This window comes from Mytilus trossulus, chromosome 12, assembly GCF_036588685.1.
Source record: "Mytilus trossulus isolate FHL-02 chromosome 12, PNRI_Mtr1.1.1.hap1, whole genome shotgun sequence".
Classification (NCBI taxonomy): domain Eukaryota; kingdom Metazoa; phylum Mollusca; class Bivalvia; order Mytilida; family Mytilidae; genus Mytilus; species Mytilus trossulus.
Genome location: NC_086384.1, coordinates 26,201,362 through 26,224,221, shown reverse-complemented (window position 1 = coordinate 26,224,221; position 22,860 = coordinate 26,201,362). Strand labels below are relative to the sequence as shown.

The 22,860-nt window shown below is 32.5% G+C and overlaps 1 protein-coding gene across 31 annotated transcripts in view; it reads right to left on the bottom strand.

Moving 5' to 3' along the window:
• The window catches only part of LOC134693643 (activated Cdc42 kinase-like), a 140,946-nt gene that overhangs the window by 26,280 nt on the left and 91,806 nt on the right, over nucleotides 1-22,860 (bottom strand). For 28 of the 31 annotated variants that reach the window (XM_063554484.1, XM_063554486.1, XM_063554487.1 and 25 more), the window contains 6 exons: nucleotides 17,907-18,149; nucleotides 8,715-8,921; nucleotides 7,081-7,233; nucleotides 4,006-4,197; nucleotides 2,755-2,852; nucleotides 1,749-1,875 (listed from right to left, as the gene is read on the bottom strand). In XM_063554484.1, coding sequence (XP_063410554.1) covers nucleotides 1,749-1,875; nucleotides 2,755-2,852; nucleotides 4,006-4,197; nucleotides 7,081-7,233; nucleotides 8,715-8,921; nucleotides 17,907-18,128 — 999 coding nt within the window. In that variant the 5' untranslated portion in view covers nucleotides 18,129-18,149. Of the gene's footprint in view, nucleotides 1-1,748; nucleotides 1,876-2,754; nucleotides 2,853-4,005; nucleotides 4,198-7,080; nucleotides 7,234-8,714; nucleotides 8,922-10,918; nucleotides 11,053-14,663; nucleotides 14,763-17,906; nucleotides 18,150-19,876; nucleotides 19,901-22,860 lie in introns of those variants that run through there. The other 3 variants (XM_063554494.1, XM_063554507.1, XM_063554508.1) reach the window with 3 other exon arrangements.

Below are 22,860 nucleotides of genomic sequence, written 5' to 3'. Positions count from 1 at the left end.
AAGTATTCAAGAGGAAATCACCTGCCAGAGCAATATCTAGTTAGATATCAAGCTTGTAGGCAAAGTATTCAAGTGGAAATCACCTGCCAGAGCAATATCTAGTTTGATATCAAGCTTGTAGGCAAAGTATTCAAGAGGAAATCACCTGCCATAGCAATATCTAGTTAAATATCAAGCTTGTAGGCAAAGTATTCAAGTGGAAATCATCTGCCAGAGCAATATCTAGTTAGATATCAAGCTTGTAGGCAAAGTATTCAGAGGAAATCACCTGCCAGAGCAATATCTAGTTAAATATCAAGCTTGTAGGCAAAGTATTCAAGAGGAAATCACCTGCCAGAGCAATATCTAGTTAGATATCAAGCTTGTAGGCAAAGTAATCAAGAGGAAATCACCTGCCAGAGCAATATCTAGATAGATATCAAGCTTGTAGGCAAAATATTCAAGTGGAAATCACCTGCCAGAGCAATATCTAGTTAAATATCAAGCTTGTAGGCAAAGTATTCAAGAGGAAATCACCTGCCAGAGCAATATCTAGTTAAATATCAAGCTTGTAGGCAAAGTATTCAAGAGGAAATCACCTGCCAGAGCAATATCTAGTTAGATATCAAGCTTGTAGGCAAAGTATTCAAGAGGAAATCACCTGCCAGAGCAATATCTAGTTAGATATCAAGCTTGTAAGCAAAGTATTCAAGAGGAAATCACCTGCCATAGCAATATCTAGTAAGATATCAAGCATGTAGGCAAAGTATTCAAGAGGAAATCACCTGCCAGAGCAATATCTAGTTAAATATCAAGCTTGTAGGCAAAGTATTCAAGAGGAAATCACCTGCCAGAGCAATATCTAGTTAGATATCAAGCTTGTAGGCAAAGTATTCAAGAGAAAATCACCTGCCAGAGCAATATCTAGTTAGATATCAAGCTTGTAGGCAAAGTATTCAAGAGGAAATCACCTGCCATAGCAATATCTAGTAAGATATCAAGCTTGTGGGCAAAGTATTCAAGTGGAAATCACCTGTCAGAGCAATATCTAGTTAAATATCAAGCTTGTAGGCAAAGTATTCAAGAGGAAATCACCTGCCAGAGCAGTATCTAGTTAAATATCAAGCTTGTAGGCAAAGTATTCAAGAGGAAATCACCTGCCATAGAAATATCTAGTTAAATATCAAGCTTGTAGGCAAAGTATTCAAGAGGAAATCACCTGCCAGAGCAATATCTAGTTAGATATCAAGCTTGTAGGCAAAGTATTCAAGAGGAAATTACCTGCCAGAGCAATATCTAGTTAGATATCAAGCTTGTAGGCAAAGTATTCAAGTGGAAATCACCTGCCAGAGCAATATCTAGTTAGATATCAAGCTTGTAGGCAAAGTATTCAAGAGGAAATCACCTGCCATAGCAATATCTAGTTAAATATCAAGCTTGTAGGCAAAGTATTCAAGAGGAAATCACCTGCCAGAGCAATATCTAGTTAAATATCAAGCTTGTAGGCAAAGTATTCAAGAGGAAATCACCTGCCAGAGCAATATCTAGTAAGATATCAAGCTTGTAGGCAAAGTATTCAAGAGGAAATCACCTGCCAGAGCAATATCTAGTTAAATATCAATCTTGTAGGCAAGGTAATCCAAGTGTAATTTAGCCACCATAGAGCAACACTATGAAATCTATTCATAGAGTACAGTCGAAAATTGTTTTCTTTAGTTCTAATTAACAATTATAATATTTATTATATTAAAAGCTATAGCAGAACTTACTTGTTGACCAGTTAATCCTGCCCATGGCTGGAACCCGTATGTAAATATTTCCCATAACGTAACACCAAATGCCCAAATATCACTGGATGAGGTGAATTTTAAATAATTTATACACTCTGGTGCACACCTGAAAAAAAAGAAATAATTTATTTTGATAATTTTCTTTAAACATTTCAACTACACAACTACCAAAATTGAATTTCTGTTTTTGGTAATATATTAGAAACAAACTATTTTTTGTGACTTTGACAAGAAGACAATACGACAAATATAAATTGTTGCAAATTTATAAGAAGTTAAGGTAAAAAAATAGGTATTTGTGAATACTTGTTGGTTCATAGTCATCAATATTTGTTCATACATTATGAAAATTGGTACAGTAAAATATATTTTTTTCAAGAAGCTCAAGTATTTTGAGAAATGTGGTACATATTTGTATAACTTTCAAGGTTTTTGTATTCCCATTTATATGAAAATTTTATTTTTAAAAGCAATGAACTGATTAATGAATGGTAGATCAAATCACTGCTTCAATTCAATTGTCTGCCATTTTTACATGCCACAAAAGAATCTAAAAACATGACAACACCAAAGAATTTCAATTTACCCTATAGAGTCTATTCTAACCAAAGACTTTGAAGTTTGTTGCTGTATGTCATATTTGTTTTTGTTTATTCTATTGTACATAAATCAAGCCATTAGCTTTCTCACCTATTTGTTTTACATTTGTAATTTCAAGGTGCTTATAGCTTACTATGCTGTTAGTGTATTGTTATTTGCTCATTGTTGAAAGCTATGATGACCTATATTTGCTAGACTTCTACAGCATTTGGTGTCTAGAGTGTTCATATCATTGACAATCATACCGTATCTTCTTATTTTCATATTGACCATCATATTACATATATTTATTTTGTGACATATTTATTCTTATCCTGCACTGGAAAATTAGGATTATCTCCCTTATACCAATGACTAAATGACTGTAAATATATGTGTAACTTACCAAGCTATAGGCAATTTTAGGTTTAGACTAAAATTACTCTGATAGTAATCTTTACCGATACCTAAAGCTCGAGATAATCCAAAGTCACTTATTTTTACCTGAAAGAAATAGAAATATAAATGTCATAAAGTACATTGATGACAAGTTCATCTGATTGAATAATTCTACATATAAATTTTAACAACCTTGTTTTAAGTGTACTCTTCGTGAAGTAGCTAAGAGTGTTGAAAACCGAAATTTTTATTTTCCATTAATTTTTTGTACATAAATTATAAATTAGGACATTAGTTCTGTAGTTTAAATTTTCTTACGTTTGTCTTTTTTTTTTTTGGGGGGGGGGGGGATGTTAATATCTGATTATGCTGCATGTGCAATTCACATTGATGGAGTCTGTACAGTGACCTATAGTTGTTAATTTCTGTGACATTTGATTTTTTGCAAAGATTTGTCTTATTGGCAATCCTACAACATCTTATGTTTTACATTCAATATAACTAACATTTTTTGTGATTACATGAATATTTACAAAATACTTCATTTTAATATTTGTATGATTGTTTTTTGAGCTACCGTATTTTAATTCTCTGAGATAAACCAGTAACAATAAATAAAGCTTGCAGTTTTGAAGCCTGATAATTGAAATACTGCACAGTATCCTGATGGAAAAAAAAATGCTAGAGATTTTATAGTTGGACCGAAAACAACAGTATTTGACCATGTCCATCCATTGTCATCTAATGATACATTACTGGTCAGAGGTATGTTGGTGTAAAAATCCAAATGAGCTGATACTATATAACAGATTGGAATATAAAGCTACTTGTTATGGTATGCTGTATTGTAATGACATAATTTCTGTTGTAAATCAGTTATTTATAGGCACAAATTGTATTCTAAGGAAACATGTTGAATGTTCACAAACATATCACAAAGTTATTTTTCTGTTACAAATGGTTTTCTAGGGAAACATGTCAGTCTTCACCCGTAACCAAAAATCTTGCAGCATTCGTTTGTAAAATTGCTTTCGGACTTAATTCTTCTACAAGCCAACAGAATCCAACTAAAATTTTCAAAAAGTTGAGCTTCTGGCTTGTAGACTTAAAAGTTAAGCGTGAAATCTGACACATTGATTGTTACCAAATTTGTTAAAATAACCTTCTTTACATTTCTTTTGCTTGTGGTAATGGTGAAATAAACTTGCGATTATAAAATCAAGATCTTAAAGTTGAAGAATTAAGAGAATTATCTTACCTTAGATTTACTAAACACCAATATATTTCTTGCAGCTAAATCCCTATGAATTAAACGTTTACTTTCTAAATAACTCATTCCATCACAAATTTCTTGAGCAAAATCACAAAGTCTTGGTAAAGGAAAGTCAGTTCGTAATGATTGTTCTTTTAGGCACTCTAATAATGATCTCATTGGAGCTAGTTCTGTTACCTGTAAGATAGACAAATGGTTTACTTTTTTAAATTGTTATTTGGATGGAGAGTTGTCTCATTGGCACTCACACTACATCTTCTTATATCTAAATATATAAAAATTCAATTTGTAGTGATTTGATTTCATATCCGATGAACAGATGTCCATGTTTAAGTTCTATGTTTGTTTTTATCTGTTAAAAAACTTTAGCCAAAGCTTAACTGGGATAATTGTTTTGTAATACTGTTTATAATACTTTCATACATTATTAAAGCATCATGATCTGCAAAAGATGGTGATATATTTTTGAAGCAGTCCTTTTTTTAAGCAATTGTTTTAAAAGTTAGGTGTGCAGATGTTAGGTTTACTACTGAGTTCTGGTTTTTCCTTTCTTTTAATGGAGACAACAAATAGAAATATTGACCTTAAAACATTTGAATAAAGGGTAATTTGATTGCTGATGGAGAGTTGTCACATTGACAACTGTCAATCATACCACATCTTCTTTTTTATATTGTATGTATTTTTTTTATCGTTCTTTAACTTAATTTTTGAGTAAAATTTTGAGTTTGATGTTTATGTATTTCTGTCATAACTCTTCAGAGAGAATGGCAATCTTCTGGTATTACATGGATTCAACACTTCAAATAAACTGATTATGAAGCTTTAACTCAGCACAGACAAGCAGACACTTCCCAAGCATGGTTTAACCAGTGGTCAGAAGTCAAGGTGGACAAATTCTATACCAAAGCTATCCCAAGTATTTTAAACTCTAGAAAAGCAACACATCTTTGGTAAACCTCACAACCTTTATACTTAAAACATATTTACACTTTTGGTATTTAGATGAATTGTGTCTATGAATGACTTCAGATCTGCTCCGAATAAGTTCTGACGTCAAGCAAAAATCACTTTTGAATTGTGACAACATTTTTTTTTGAATTGTGATGTTTACAGGAATCTGTGTGAATTTATGTAATTTGCATACAAGTGTAAATACATCTATTTGATGGAAGTCAAGGTTGACCCATTTCTATACCCAAGCTATTGTCAGGTTTTACATCAGGAATTGAAGTTGCATTTCTTTGTTAAACCTACCAACATTAAGGAATCAGGTTTTACACAAGGGACAAGTAACACATGTTAAACCTACCAACATAAAGGAATCAGGTTTTACACAAGGGATAAGTAACACATGTTAAACCTACCAACATTAAGGAATCGGATAAGTAACACATGTTAAACCTACCAACATTAAGGAATCAGGTTTTACACAAGGGATAAGTAACACATGTTAAACCTACCAACATTAAGGAATCGGATAAGTAACACATGTTAAACCTACCAACATTAAGGAATCAGGTTTTACACAAGGGATAAGTAACACATCTTTGTTAAACCTACCAACATTAAGGAATCAGGTTTTACACAAGGGATAAGTAACATATCTTTGTTAAACCTACCAACATTAAGGAATCAGGTTTTACACAAGGGATAAGTAACATATCTTTGTTAAACCTACCAACATTAAGGAATCAGGTTTTACACAAGGGATAAGTAACATATCTTTGTTAAACCTACCAACATTAAGGAATCAGGTTTTACACAAGGGATAAGTAACATATCTTTGTTAAACCTACCAACATTAAGGAATCAGGTTTTACACAAGGGATAAGTAACATATCTTTGTTAAACCTACCAACATTAAGGAATCAGGTTTTACACAAGGGATAAGTAACACATCTTAGTTAAACCTACCAACATTAAGGAATCAGGTTTTACACAAGGGATAAGTAACATATCTTTGTTAAACCTACCAACATTAAGGAATCAGGTTTTACACAAGGGATAAGTAACATATCTTTGTTAAACCTACCAACATTAAGGAATCAGGTTTTACACAAGGGATAAGTAACACATCTTAGTTAAACCTACCAACATTAAGGAATCAGGTTTTACACAAGGGATAAGTAACACATGTTAACATTAAGGAATCAGGTTTTACACAAGGGATAAGTAACATATCTTTGTTAAACCTACCAACATTAAGGAATCAGGTTTTACACAAGGGATAAGTAACACATGTTAAACCTACCAACATTAAGGAATCAGGTTTTACACAAGGGATAAGTAGCACATGTTAAACCTACCAACATTAAGGAATCAGGTTTTACACAAGGGATAAGTAACACATGTTAACATTAAGGAATCAGGTTTTACACAAGGGATAAGTAACATATCTTTGTTAAACCTACCAACATTAAGGAATCAGGTTTTACACAAGGGATAGGTAACACATGTTAAACCTACCAACATTAAGGAATCAGGTTTTACACAAGGGATAAGTAGCACATGTTAAACCTACCAACATTAAGGGATCAGGTTTTACACAAGGGATAAGTAACACATGTTAAACCTACCAACATTAAGGAATCAGGTTTTACACAAGGGATAAGTAACACATGTTAAACCTACCAACATTAAGGAATCAGGTTTTACACAAGGGATAAGTAGCACATGTTAAACCTACCAACATTAAGGAATCAGGTTTTACACAAGGGATAAGTAACACATGTTAAACCTACCAACATTAAGGAATCAGGTTTTACACAAGGGATAAGTAACACATGTTAAACCTACCAACATTAAGGAATCGGATAAGTAACACATGTTAAACCTACCAACATTAAGGAATCAGGTTTTACACAAGGGATAAGTAACACATGTTAAACCTACCAACATTAAGGAATCAGGTTTTACACAAGGGATAAGTAGCACATGTTAAACCTACCAACATTAAGGAATCAGGTTTTACACAAGGGATAAGTAGCACATGTTAAACCTACCAACATTAAGGAATCAGGTTTTACACAAGGGATAAGTAACACATGTTAAACCTACCAACATTAAGGAATCGTCTTTATCTAATACAACACCATACATTCTCACAATATTTTCATGGTCAACATTCTGCATAATATTAGCCTCCTTTAAAAATTCTGTCGTTCCTGTGTGCATCTTTTCTTTTGTAAGGCATTTTATTGCAACTTGGACCTGAAATATATAAAAGTTTCAATAAAATGACTGCATTTCAAAAGTTCTTCTCATGTATATTAAACATTTTTTTCTTCAAAAGCTACAGAGGTATTTAACTTTAAGTTTCTTTTCTTTTGTATTGAATTGATGTCATCAACTCAATTTTTTAGTGTGTGTTTTCATTTAATTGTTTTAACTGTGTTATCACATCATAGGGTAATGTTTATAAATGTTGCTAGTTTACCCAGTAACAGTACGCAGAGAGACCCCTTATTCTACCTGGATCAATATTATGATTCAGAGTTATTAGTCTTTGCTCTAATGCAACACACTTAACAAAGAAGCAGCAAATACAAATATCTACTTTGAAACAGCCTTTATTATCTGAAGGTGGGCATGCTTCAAGGAGACCACTGAGGCTGGACATGAATGAGATGTGGCAATGTTAATCACTTCACAGCTTTTCTTGTTTTTTATATAGATTAGACCGCTGGTTTTCCCATTTGAATGGTTTTACACTAGTCATTTTTGGAGCCCTTTATAGCTTACTGTTCGGTTTGAGCCAAGGCTCCATGTTGAAGGTCGTACTATGACCCACAATGGTTTTTCTTTTACATATTGTTACTTGGATAGAGAGTTGTCTCATTGGCATTCAGATCAAATCTTCCTATATCTATTTCATTCATTTTAAAGTATCAATCAATTATAAAGTACTACATTTATATAAACAATAAATATGTTATACATGCCTTATATAAAATAATTAAATGATCAAGTGACATTTAGAGTTGAGATGAGGAAACATGAGATAACATATTGAATCATTCATTATTCTCTGAGGTAGATGTGTGGTCCCAGCACCAATGGCATTAAATATTTACTAATTCTACACAAATCCATACACTTCATTTATATTTTTAATACAAACTAGTTACAGTTCTTTTTCAAGTAGAAAATAGCTATTTCATGTCTATTATTCATCTGTAAAATTAGTTTTTATCTACCATTCAGAATTTAGCATCATGATTATACAAAGGGTGTCTTTGTGAGTAAGTTTACATTCTTATCACATATAATATGCGATCATGATGATGCAATGCCAGTTGATACATTTTATAAATATAAAGACTGATTTTTTTTGTATATTTTTTTAAATAATTTGTCTTTTTTAGTACATGTACTTAAAATTGGTCTTCCAACTAATTCTGCATGTCTTATTTTTTGCAGATATAATAGATTGATATAAGAAGATTTAGTATGAGTGCCAATTAGACAACTCTCCATCCAAGTCATAATTTGTAAAAGTAAACCATTTTAGGTCAAAGTATGGTTTTTAACACGGAGCCATGGCTCACACCGAACAACATGCTATAAAGGGCCCCTAAAATTACTAATGTAATTAGTCTATATGCCTTATATTGTTTAAATTTATTTTCTACCAAACTTCTCTGAATCTTGCTCTTTTTAATAATTTCTCCCCCATTACCAATGCTTCTTACTTTTTCTCCTGTCTCTGTAGTCCATAACCCTTGCTGTACAATACCAAACTCCCCTTCTCCAAGAGTTTTATTGATTTGGATTGAATTGGCGGGTATGATTTGTTTACTAGGAGGTCTGATGTAGGATGAAGGTCGTGGAGATCTTTGTTCTGGAGGTGACGGACTCAATGATCGTCCGATGTCTCCACCTGATCGAGTTAAAATTGCCTGAAAAATAAATGAAATATTTATAAAACATATAAAACACAATGGTGTTTAAAATTGAGAAAGGAAATGGGGAATGTGTCAAAGCGACAACAACCCGACCATAGAGCAGACAACAGCCATATGCTAGGCAAAGCAAAATCAGATAATTTTGTTTCTTTCTACATTTATATAGCCATGGGTCCCAAGTCACTTGAAATGTCAAAGAATACTGGTCGCTGTATTCTTTAAAGACAGTATATATGCCAATCTATGAAACTAATCCTACCTACATTTTTTTGTAGCTTTTCATTAAATTTAGTGTGAAGAAAGACAAATGCATGGTTTATTCTGGGTATTTTAACATCTTAACAAACTGGAGGTACTATATTTATTGTTAATCATAATAATACATTAACATTCAAATAAGTCAGTCTTGCCATGTTGCAGAATCATTCAAATTCACTATCAAATAATTATAATGGTTCATTTTTCTGCCATTCCCTCTATTTACTGAAATAACTATTAATACCCATGTATAAGAAGACCAAAGAATAGCAACAATCAATAGTCTTTAAACAGTATCTCTTTCAAGTGCTAATATAATTGGTCCAATTTACTGCTATTTTTATAACTGCACAATAAATTAGATTATAGTTCTAGTCCAAAGTAGCTGTGTACAGTATATATTAAAAGTAACAATATCTTCATTTCACCTTTTTTTATAGATTATGACCTTGCAGTACACCTGTCTTGTAATAACAGGAAATAGTTGATTTCATAACTTATTAACTGTTCTAACAAGATTGATTACTTGTACATCTTGATTTAATCAAAAGAATATTCTTTGTGTGATGCAAAGGTCACAAAAAAATACAGGATAGAGCAACACAAACACCATGAAAGAGAGGGGGTGTATATAGGTGTTTATAAAGGTTATCTCTGCTCCATGATGCAACTTATGACAGGCAAAACTCAAATCTTTTGCATTTGAAGGGGTGGATCAAGCCATTATCAAAAGGGGAGGGGGGATCAAAGCCAAGGTAAAGAAGGGAGGAGGTCAACCATATGCCCCTATTCTAAAGCATTGATCACAAAAAAAAAAGTTTCCAAACCCTGAATCAAAAGCAACAAGAATGTGTCCATAGTACACAGATGCCCTACCCACACTATCATTGTTCATGTTCAGTGGACCGTGAAATTGGGGTAAATTCTCAAATTTGGCATTAAAATTAAAAAGATCATATCAATGGGAATATGTGTACTTATGTTTCATGTTGATTGGACTTCAACTTCATCAAAAACTACTTTGACCAAAAATGTTAACCTGTAGGGGGACAGACGGGCGAACGAACCCACAGACCAGAAAACATAATGCCCCTCTTCATTCCGAGATATGGCATAAAAATATGCTTTCCTGAACTTGCTTCAAGCTTTACAATCCATTTAGATGTTATAGAAAATTTAAATAATTAAGTTACAATTCACTGCAGATCTGTACCACATGGTATGAAATAAAATACTATAGAATAACTTGTAGTGCATTGCACAAAACAAATAAAACCTGAACATCTGTTGATTGTTGATCAACTGTTTGCCCTCAAGCTATTAAACTGAAAACAAACAAAGTGGAATATTTTGTTTTCATTTCTTCAACTTTGAAATACCTAATGCATTTCGAATTTGAAACAGTTAAAGTGAGGGGTATTTAAAAGATCCCAATGGTTTAACATTTTTTACAATATGACCCACAAACAAAGAATTTACAACCCTCAGTCTCTTTATTTATCAACAAGGCCAAAATGGAGCTTTTCTCCTTTACCACTTCTGCTTTTCAATTAAATAAAACATTCTAAATAGAAAACAAAAGATTGTATATGTAATATTTTTTTTTTTTTAAATGACATTTACAATTGTTTCCTAAATATAACAAATTACCTTGTTGAATACATTATCAAAGCAGGAAAGTTAACATCCTGTCAAATACAACATAATGTAGAACAATAAATATATATACATACAGGGATACGATTCTTAAGTGACTGGAAATGCTTCTTCATTGTGTAAAATCCTCAAGAATAATAATTCCTTAAGTTATTCATAAAATCACACAAAAATACATCTGTTCTACTGGGGTATCTTATCTTTTCAAGACATTCCCTAGTGGAAATGTGTATATATCTCAACAAGTTTTAAATTTAATCTACACATGAATCATCAAAAAAGTATAATTAAAGAGAAATCATAAGGTCATGATATTTAATTTAGGAGATTTTTGTGCAGACATTTAAAATTTATTTGGTATATATTTAAATGTATATTAAAACAGTTTGATGTCTATTATGTTAACTGTATTCTGCATTTGTAAAATACTTCTAATTCTTTATCAAGCCTCAGTTGTTTAAATTGTCCCTCAGGATGGCTTTGTTTCCTTTGTATGTGTAACATGTAAACACTGAGCTTACAACTAGTTTCAAGCTTATTTTATTATTTTCTCCTTTCGAAAGGGTTGGGGCAAGTTAAAAACATTAAAATGGTACATAGAAAACGATAGAAAATGCAGATTTCCAAGACCAAATCAAAAAGGTACACAGAAAAAAAGCAGTTCACATAAAACTAAATTTTAAGAGATAGGAAGTCTGCCAAAAACAAGGGTGCACCAATCATATGCTCCTGAACCCTACCCCTTTTTTTTTTTAACAATCAATGCTTTTGAATAGGGATAATAACCTACATACGGTCGGAACACCTCCACCTGGATCCACCATTATAAGTTATATGGTTTGCTACTGACCCCCTACAGATCCATAGAGGGTTAGTAATATCCATAGGGGTGAGGCCGGAGGCCGAGTCCCCTATGGATTTTATTCACCCTCTATGGATCCGTAGGGGGTCAGTAGTTAACCGTATAACGAATTTATCGCACGCTAGACTTTTTCTGCTGCGTTTTGTTGTAAAATAAACAATGAAACACAACAACATTGATAGATGACGTCACCATTACCGCGTCACAAACCCTCTACGGTCTCATAGGGGGTCACCACGTGACGGTGTTAAACCAATCACAACATGATAATTTACTTGTGTTGCGATAAGATTTAATATAGATCTGGCCAATGATCGACTATGTAAATAACGAATTTCACACTCATCTTCTAATTCAAGTATATAATAAGAAACATCTTAATCCAATTAGACGTTTTGTTAGATAAACAAGTACTTACTATATATACATCACATCAATGACCTTGACTTTTTGCCATATTTTAAGTTTCCTAATTGGTGTCTTTAGGACAAGGTAATGGCATGCACCTTAACATAGGACACTTGAACAAAATGGTAGTTGTAAGTAGCTTCTATATAAAAATGTTATAAGAAGATGACCTGTATTTCAGTTCCTTTATAACTAATACTGTAAACCAAATCATTTTTGCATTGAATTTATCAAGTGTCTAGTCCTTTTTATTTCACTTTGCCCTGATTTTATAATGTGATTTTCAAATTTATTTGTTGTACAGTAGTTAATTAAGGAAGGATCAAAGTTTTACATATTCATTAAGATTTACATTTGTATTATTTTTCTACTCTAGAAGCTAGTTGGTTTACAGTAATAGTCAACTCTTACTTTGATTACCTCAGATTGACCTTAAACTTGACCTTGAATTTATACTGTATCTCTGAACTTTTAAGGATCAAGAAACTAAATCTGTTATTAATAAATCATTCATTCACAACAGCAGGGTTCCAACTCACAACTTATAGAGTTGTCAAACCAGATATCACTGCAGACTTACTACTCAGACAATTTGTCCATGAAGGCCCCTTCAGTATAAGAGTTGCTGTCAAAGACAAAGAGGAGAGACAGCATAAAACACTCACAATGTCTGGAAAGATAGACATTATATGTACAACTCTGTAAAACAGAAAACTATGACACTGATTGAGAAGGAAGCATGTCTATTATTTCCAAGTGTTGTACATGAAAACATCCCAGACAGTATACTGCCTACACACAATAATACAGGTCCCAGGGTATTATTTTCTTTAGGTTTATTTGAAGTTTAGTTCTACCAAATATTTTTAGATGCCATTTTGATATTATCAAAAACAAGGGATACAGCTTTGTGTACAAGGCAACAGGTTCCAAAATATTATTTGTAGTCTTTTATCAAAAGAGTTTTGAAAGGGGGGGGGGGGGGGGGCTCATCTTCGCTAGCCAAGTGTTACGATCCACTCCCGCTCTCTTCACCCTTGGCGGATTGAGATAATATTTCGGAGACACAAGGTAAGGATTTTTATTGGTTGCAGTAGATACTCGCTGCATCCAATCAAAAAGCGCCTATAACATGATCACGTGTAAATGTTGAAAGTGTTTGTAAACAATTGCCACGTGTTTATTGTGCAACAAGTCTTTACATCACTAAACATAGGACTATATTTAGTGACAACTTGAATGTTTTTAATCAACTTATAGACGTTTCTGTGTATGTTTCATGCACAAATGCATGAATATTGAAATATATTTTCGTTTCCGGCTTTACCAAGTGGTTAGAATCTAGACGCTACCGTGTTTTTATCTCCAAATTGAAGAGTTCAAGTGCTACCATTGGTCAAGAATAATTTATTCGGAATGGGCGTGACTTTAAACTTCCGATAGATGGCGCAACATTGATATCACAAATGTTGGCTCAATCTGCCAAGGGTGAAGAGAGCTGGAGTGGATCGTAACCCTTGGCTAGCGAAGATGGGGGGGGGGGGGGGGGGGGTCATAGATGTGTAAAAAGACAACAGAATCTCTTCAAGAGTCATCCTGTTTGTGATGAATTCACATCAAATGCTACAAAAATAATGATGCAATGAGGATCTGAGGTAAAATTGAAGGATTTGAACTCTGATAGGCTTATTCAGTTAGTAAGTCCCTACCAGCAGAAAGATTGGCTTAGTCGTTAGTAAGTCCCTACCAGCAGAAAGATTGGCTTAGCCGTTAGTAAGTCCCTACCAGCAGAAAGATTGGCTTAGTCGTTAGTAAGTCCCTACCAGCAGAAAGATTGGCTTAGTCGTTAGTAAGTCCCTACCAGCAGAAAGATTGGCTTAGCCGTTAGTAAGTCCCTACCAGCAGAAAGATTGGCTTAGTCGTTAGTAAGTCCCTACCAGCAGAAAGATTGGCTTAGTCGTTAGTAAGTCCCTACCAGCAGAAAGATTGGCTTAGTCGTTAGTAAGTCCCTACCAGCAGAAAGATTGGCTTAGTCGTTAGTAAGTCCCTACCAGCAGAAAGATTGGCTTAGTCGTTAGTAAGTCCCTACCAGCAGAAAGATTGGCTTAGTCGTTAGTAAGTCCCTACCAGCAGAAAGATTGGCTTAGTCGTTAGTAAGTCCCTACCAGCAGAAAGATTGGTGAGAGGACTACTTTATAAACAAATCCCTGTAGTTATAATTGGTTTTAACTAGTTTCCATTGTTTATCATTTGTCCTCTAAATTTGTTAAGACCTTTCCTGTCATCTAGAGAAACATATGTATGACCTAAATTTTGACCCACATTTAATCCAAGCTCTCTTATCTTGTACTCTTATTACAACAATGAAAATATGAATATATATATCAAATTTTGTTTTGAAGTCAATAAATTCCTTGAAGGACGGTTGTTATCTTAAAAATTAAATTGTTGTTTAACAGAAGGCCATTCTAACTTAGCCAAATTCTACTTTCCCTTTACAATAATTTAACAAGAATATCAATATTCTAAAAAATCATAAAATAATTCCTTACCAAAAATTTCATTTTCTTGTTCTCACTACTTTTACTCATAACTATTCCAAAAGGATTGACACGCTGTTGTTAATTTTATGATAATGCGATGACTTCATTACTTCATACAAGGTGTGACATCATTTCCCTTTACAAGGTGTATTAAAAAACGTAAATGAACGACCACAAAATGTGGAGAATTATAGTGATAGTAGTAAACATGTAGTATGTGGTCAGTTTGTGGTCAGACACTGTCCTAAATGTGGGTACATGTGAAAGGTCATCTTTAATTTTCTCATAATATAAATAGATCTGAAATATGAGTGTATTGATTTGGATGTGAGTCATGTTCAACAAGTAACTTCTTATGATCTGCAGTCTATCAGTTTTATCAGGTTTTATGCATTATCAAATACTCTGCATGGATTGTGCATCAGCTTGCAAAAATTCTAGTATGACGAGTTGAGGTGCATCTCAATCCAATTTTTTCCCCCTATGTATAAATAGTAGAAATGATATCAGATTTTTTTAATTTCTTTTTTCTATTTTTGAATGTTTGAATAACATGACATGATATATGTGTTGTCCTTTCATATTTGTCAGTACAAAAACTTCTGAGATTACCCCTAAAACTAATAGACAAGGTCAAAATCTATTTAAACGACTTTAATGTAAGTGTTAACGGAAATGAATTCCCAAAAACTAATTGATTCTCAAAAATTACTCTTTAAATTTAATTGACCTAAAGTCGTAGACCGTCATTTTCTAATTTTTTAACACATCATGTTTTAAATTTTGACTTAAATTACGTTAATTTAATATTTTTTTTAATCCATCTAACATGTAATTACCAAACTAGGTAAGAAAAAGTGTATGTTATTATTTGTGAATATAATTGATTGGTTTCAAGTGTACGGTAGAATTTTAAATAAAGTATTACTTGAATTCTCTTTGATCGTCATGATGAAATACCTACTAAAAGAAAATATTTGTATGTTTTCAAACAACTGTTAAAACTTTTCAAATAATTTTAATGGTGTTGAAGTTTTATTTTTAAAGTTTCTTTTCCAGTGCACATTCTTTAAGTAAATCCAGGGGGTATGACAAACTGAATTTTGTCATACCAAATATTTTATGTTGCTCAAGGGTCAAAGAGTGCCAAGTCTTGAGTCTTCAGTATTGTCATCTGGAAGAGTTGAAAAGGTGTCAAATCTTAACACTCAATCTTATACATTTGTATATGCAAAAGGTTCCAACTTGCTCAAGGGTTGAAAAGCTCTGTGAGTTCCCAGCAGACATTAAAGGTTATAAACTTATATCTCTCAAGCAAGCAAGCAGTTCTGAAGCGAAAACTAAAACATGCAACTTTTATCATGTTATGACTTTGTCTTTGATTTCATAGCAACAGTGACAACGAAACTGTAAGGTAATTTCATTCTTTCACTTCTGACTGCATTTGTTATTAACCATGTGATTCAATGGCAGTTTTTATATAGACTTTTAATGTAAATGACAAGACACAACTCTAAGCAAGTAGAAAGAACTCTTTGAAGATTAATTATTTCCAACAGTAGCATAATAGATCGTATCAAATTAAAAATTGATAGAATGCATTTATGATAAATATCAAATAAGGATTGCCAATGAGACAATTACCCATAAAGACTTGTGGACAAAGATGAGAGATTGGCTATTTCATTCCAGGTCCCATCAGACATGAAAGAAACAACCATAAAAAGATCAAGGTTTCAACAAAATATTAGATGTTGATCAAGATTATTTTTTTCCCAGTTTCAGCAGAAAAAAACATGCTGGTCTTGTAATGTCTGGCATTTCAGACAAAAGACATAAAAGTACATAGAATGTATAAATAATATCTACATGTCTGATGAAATATGATTAACCATAGATATGTCCACTTAACAGCAATCAGATCTAATTAAACCCTAATGGTATTATCAATTAACATAATGGCTTGAATATGATATTTTGTTTATATTATGATTCATTGACATGCAGTTTCACTTATTGTGAAGATATCATATGATGTGCTTTTTTTTTCAGCACTTGAGCTTTTTGTTTATATATAATAGAGGGGGGCAGGACCTTTTTTAGGACAATTTGGGATCAGGTGTTTATAAGCTTGGGATTTCAGGATTGACCCTTTCTGCATGAAGGATTTCTTTTTTCAAATTTCGTGATTTTGGACCTAGGGATTTCATATTTTTAAGCCCGGGTTTTCCAGATCAGGACCCCACTGACTCACCCTCATAATAAGTTTCTAGGAAACTAACAGCTATGCTATGCTATAATTGTACATCTTTCCATTATATTATTGAGGTGGACACTATACGGGAAGAAGGAAGCAAGAGTATCTATAGAGAACCATCAACAGATCAGAGTCAAACGCACCTTGTCATGAGCAGGGTTGTCAGAGTGATACAACAAAACTAGTTTAACCCTGCCACACACTAAAGTTATCAGTCTCACATCAGGAACCTTGGTTTTTGTGTTAAATTCATTTTCAAGACTTTTAAGCAATTTAGTGCTTGACCGTGTTTAATTTTTTTAACAGCTGGATTACTGTCATACCAAGCATCTTCTTTTATTCATAAAGCAGCATGCATCATCATCATCCATAAATATGATAATGTTTCAAGATGTGAAAAACACTAGATATGTAATAATAAAATAAAAAAGAGGACACCTGGCCAGTTTATTGTTATTATGTAGTGTGAATATAGTTAAACATTTGGTTAAGCTTGAGGTTAGATGTAATTTGATTTGAAACCCATGTGCTGTACTAGGAAACTTAAGCCAAATATACACCAATTTAGAATGACCTCACATTATCAGGGGTAACAACAAGTAAAATGTGGGGTAATTGGACATGGAATTCTATTCTAATAGTTTTTTTTTTTTTTTCATATATATAAAAGACATCCCATTCAAACAAAGAAATTATATACTGTGGATTCATTATTATTTGTTAGATACCAATTTATGTGGATATTTTGGGTTTCACCCGGTACAGGTGAACTTCAAATTTAAATGTTCAAGGTATAACTATTATTCTATAAGGTTGTATGCACACTTTTACAAAACCATGAAATCAAATATCCACCAAAAGGGCATGTTTTCCTCAATCCACAATCCACAAATTCCATTCCCACGAAAATAAATGAATCCACAGTAGTCATATTTACAATGGAGTCTATGCAAATCTCCTTTATGGTATCTTTTTTCACTCATATTTCTGCTTACCTTTTTTAACTTTCCCAGAGCACCAGCAGGAAATTCTTTCTTGTACATTTTTTTGAGCCGTCTCATCTCTGGCTTTGTCATGCCGATGTCATTAAGGTCTTCTTCCTCTACATACTTTAATTGGTGGATGGCTTTAATCTTCAGTTGGTCCTTCAGAGCTTGGTAGTAATGGTCCAACTCGGCCTCCTCCATAAACTCAAGGAGGCTCTTTTCTGTCGTCATGGTGATAGGCTATCACCTGACCTGAAAAAGAGTATTAATTCGTTAACTTTTTTTTTATTCCTGAGCAAGAAAACAAAAAGGAAAATATTTAAAATCAATAGGGGAAGATTTTTTTTGTAATGTAATGTAGTATTTTTCTTTTTCTCATTTTCTCCTTTCTTTATCTTTCTGATAAAAAAAAATCTCTTTCAATTATTCAGGGGGGAAAAGAGAATCATCCTTATAAAGTATTTATTTTTGAATTGAATATTTGCTGCTTGCAGAATTCTTAGCATCCACCAATAAATCAATAATCCTATTAGTTTTTTTGGATAACAGATTATGTAAGAAAGAAGGTCTATGTATACAGGAACTCAATTATGGTGTAAAACCAAGGAATTGTATATTAAATATACAATTCCTTGGTAAAACCTAGTCAGCTTAGGATTGTAAACTGCTGAATGAAAAAGATGAATTGTTTAAACACATCACAAACCTTCTTATCCAACTAAAACACTTAAATTATGGGTTGGTCTTTTACTATCAGATTTTAGAAACTTTGATAACTTTTCTTTGAATTAAGTGATTGTTATTTTGACAAGAAAAATATTTGGAAACAGTTTTACACCCAATGCTAATATTAGATTAAACTTCATGGCAACATTTCAATTTCTTGCTGATCCTATCTACAAAGCTATTCTGTGTTTTTTTACAGATTACAGTACCGACATCCTTCTGACAGAAGTTCTGCAATCAACATATGTGTGTAGTCATCATTACATAAAGTTTATTGGCTCTCAGTTGATATAAAAGTTCAAACATTTTCTTAAAATTATAAAACTGAAAATAATATTCATACAAATCCAGAACCAAGACGCCACTCGAAAGAGTGATTTGTAATCATTAGCCAATATCACCTGGAAGCACTATAATATGGTAATTTCTGAGGGACCTTTTGGATTACCATACTATATGGGAGTGGCTATTTAATTACCATTAAAGCATTGCATAACAAAATAAAAGACAAAATGGTGATTAAAAAAACCTGATCTTTATGAAATGATCGAAATTATTTCCGTAAAAAGCATTTCGTCACTTTAAAATCCAATCTAACATTTGGGTCCTTGACTTTCAGATTAGGTCATGTCTGTAATATATGGCTGTTTCTGACACCCTTGTCCACTGGAAAATTGGAAACTTGAAATAGCTGATGTGCATTTTCATACACTAATTCTTTCTTGAAGATTTTGTTTTAAATCTCTTGCTCAAGATATGGATCTATAATAGGACAGTCATTACTACAACCAATTATCCAGTCACATGACACTTTCCTCACTCTAATGACTCCATCAACCTTTAGAATTTTAGGTCATTAAAACTTCCTCTACTAGGTCAAGGTCACAACAATCAAGTCACTTTACTCCCCTCTCTAAAATGACTCCATTACCCCCTCAAGAACAAGGTCATCACAAGGGGCAAGTGTATTTTAGTTCTGGTTACTAATCTTGCTTATACAATCCCATTTGTTTTGCCAATTATGTTTTATTATAAAGTGATTCTAATCAGATAGTTAATCCCCAATGAATGCTATGTTATCAGAAGGTTAAACTGCCAATCCACCTGTTGAGTATTTCTATTTCTGATAAAAACAGGTGATACAAATAGTCAAAGAGATTTCTTATCTCTTATGTTTATATTGATAGGAAACTTCCACTAGCCAAATACTGTTTGACACACAACTTCCTCTCATTATAAACTTTGGAACTCACAAACTGATCTAATATGCCAAAAAAATCCATTCTTATCTGTCTTCATTCATGCTAAAAGATATTTCTTTCTTACTACAAAAAATGTTTAATAGAACAGTCATTGTATTGAACATTACAATCTTAAGGTGCACTCTATTGTATTGTATATCACAATCTTAAGGTGCACTCTATTGTATTGTATATCACAATCTTAAGGTGCACTCTATCGTATTGAACATCACAACCTTAAGGTGCACTCTATTGTATTGTACAATACAATCTTAAGGTGCACTCTATTGTATTGAACATCACAATCTTAAGTTAAGGTGCACTCTATTGAATTGTACATCACAATCTTAAGGTGCACGCTATAAATAAGGCCATAAATTTTTCCTCGTTTGAATTGTTTTACATTGTCATTTTGGGGCCTTTTATAGCTGAATATAATGCAGTATGGGCTTTGCTCATTGTTGAAGGCTGAATAGTGACCTATAGTTGTTAATTTCTGTGTCATTTTGGTCTCTTGTGGAGAGTTGTCTCATTGGCAATCATACCACATCTTCTTTTTAACATGTAATTATATAATAGTATCCACCATGGTAAAACAGACTTCACAATAGCATTGGTCTTGGTAATTGATGAAGAAGGCAAAACACATTGACTTCAGGTTCCCTTGAAAAGTAACTATCATGAACTTCAAAAGTTACTGTTTAGAGTTGAGAGAAATTTGACTGAATCTCCCAATGTAATACAAGTATGACATAAAAATCAGTTCACATGTAGTATTGCTAATATATAATCTACTACAAATCAAATTAAGGAATTGGCTCTTTCTTACATAAACAAAGATCATTAATCATCATACATACATGTTTGCTCTGTTCTTCTAATTAATATTTAGTAAATTCCCAAGGGGAGGTTACTCTACATGTGTTGATAATTTATGCCATCTGCTTTATGCTGGGATTTTTTTTCGCTACTTGCTTTAATTTGTTTCCTACATTTTTTCTATGTGTAGTAACTTTCACTTATAAGTCTGATGGGAGTTCTATCTGTCAAGATTAGGATTCAGTTAATTTTTCATGCCAACTTTTTATTTTGATTACATATTCCATATGTAAATGTGTAATTACAATAGAACACATTTCAACATCTTAAGTAGTGTAGATAAAATTGAAAAACAGGGTTGGACTCCTACAGGTTATGAAATTCATAGAAAATTTCCCATTTTTCCTTTTTATTTCAGTTTATTCCTACATTAAACACCTACAGATACTGCATTACACACTTGAAATCGGTAAGAAATTTATTGAAGATGTTCTTTCAAATCAATAATCAAAGGGGTTCCAATTCAGCAAATATCTCGCTCCTTAAAAACTATTTTCAAACATGACTAAATCAATCAAACTTATTCAACTTTCATTGATTTTATTCATAGTTGATTTATTTTCAGTGAAAACAAAGGAGACAGGTTATATAGAACACAAAAAATAAATTATCAATGGAAAAATGTATTACCAGGTACATATGTGATAACAATCTATTTTACTGATTTTACAGATATTAAACCAGTCTAATCTATAATATTTCATATTTAATATATATGTATATCATGTATTGAATATCAATGAATTGTAAATCCTAGTGATTTTTACGATTGTGAACGAAATCATTGGCACTTGACAATGTTATCCTACTTCCTCTCTCAGAAGCACTTTAACTTTTATAAGTATCAAAACTTCAGTCCAATCTAATCTTCAATTGATTTCAGCTAAATATTTCACACATATTGATATTTTAACCCAGTTTTGGTATTATTTTCAAAGGGACATACTGTCTAACTTTATATCTTACAACATATATATGGCAAAGGATAGTAATCAAATTAGATTTTGTATATTGCCTGTCATAAATCAGTAATATGGTCAATGGTTGTTTCTGTCTATATATGGTTTCTGTCTATATATGGTTTTTGTCTGTAGTAATCTATGGGGAATCAAAAACCATATTAAAACAGAAGTAATATCATTACCAAGGGGGAAAAACAGTCCGAAATACATACACAACTTGTTCAGAATGGGTTTTTAGACAGTTAAGGTTTTTTTCCATAACATGAAGGCTGTATATTAATTGTAGTGTAGAAGTATATCTTATTAACTTGTTCTCTTGGGTACCTCTGCTTTTCAAAGTGGAATAAGAACTTTGGATGGGTTACTAAGCTTATATCATCAATTTCTCCATCCATATAAATATTTCACCTACATCTTCTCAAGCCCTATAATCAAAGTCATCATCGTCTTTACATTTATACAGTACATAACCTATTGTATTGGTTGATAAAACCTGACACCAACTACTTGACAAATGTAACTATACCCTATAATTTGTCACCCTCCCATCCTCTCAAGTCAAAAATGATCATCATTACAACCTATACAATAAAAAGATCAACTTTCAAACAGAATTCAACATGTTCGATTCAACTTAAATGTCATTTTATGGAATTTGAAAGTTGACCGCAAGGAATGGTGCACTAAAGATGCATGCCTATTTTAATTTGTTTTGTCACAAAAATCCAACGTTCTGCATTAAGAAAACTATTTAACAGTATGCAAATCATCAAATTAAAATTCATAAAAAACACATTTGAACTGATTGCACTTTATTTCTTTTCATGTGCAACCTTAATTACATACCTTATGCAATTGATAAGTATAGAGAAGATATTGTTTTTTACATAGCTGGTGAAAACATAGTATTTGTTAAAAAAAAAAAAAGAACTGCTGAGACACAATCTCACTCAATCTTGTCAACAAAAGAAGATATCTCAGGTCTGTTGTTCAGACAGAGTTTGTCTGAGAACATTAGTATGTCTGAGAACATCATATTATTAATAGATATTGACATCTTGAGCATAAAAATTGGAACTGTTACAAATTTAAATATAAAAAAGAAGATGTGGTATGATTGCCAATGAGACAACTATCCACAAAAGACCAAAATGA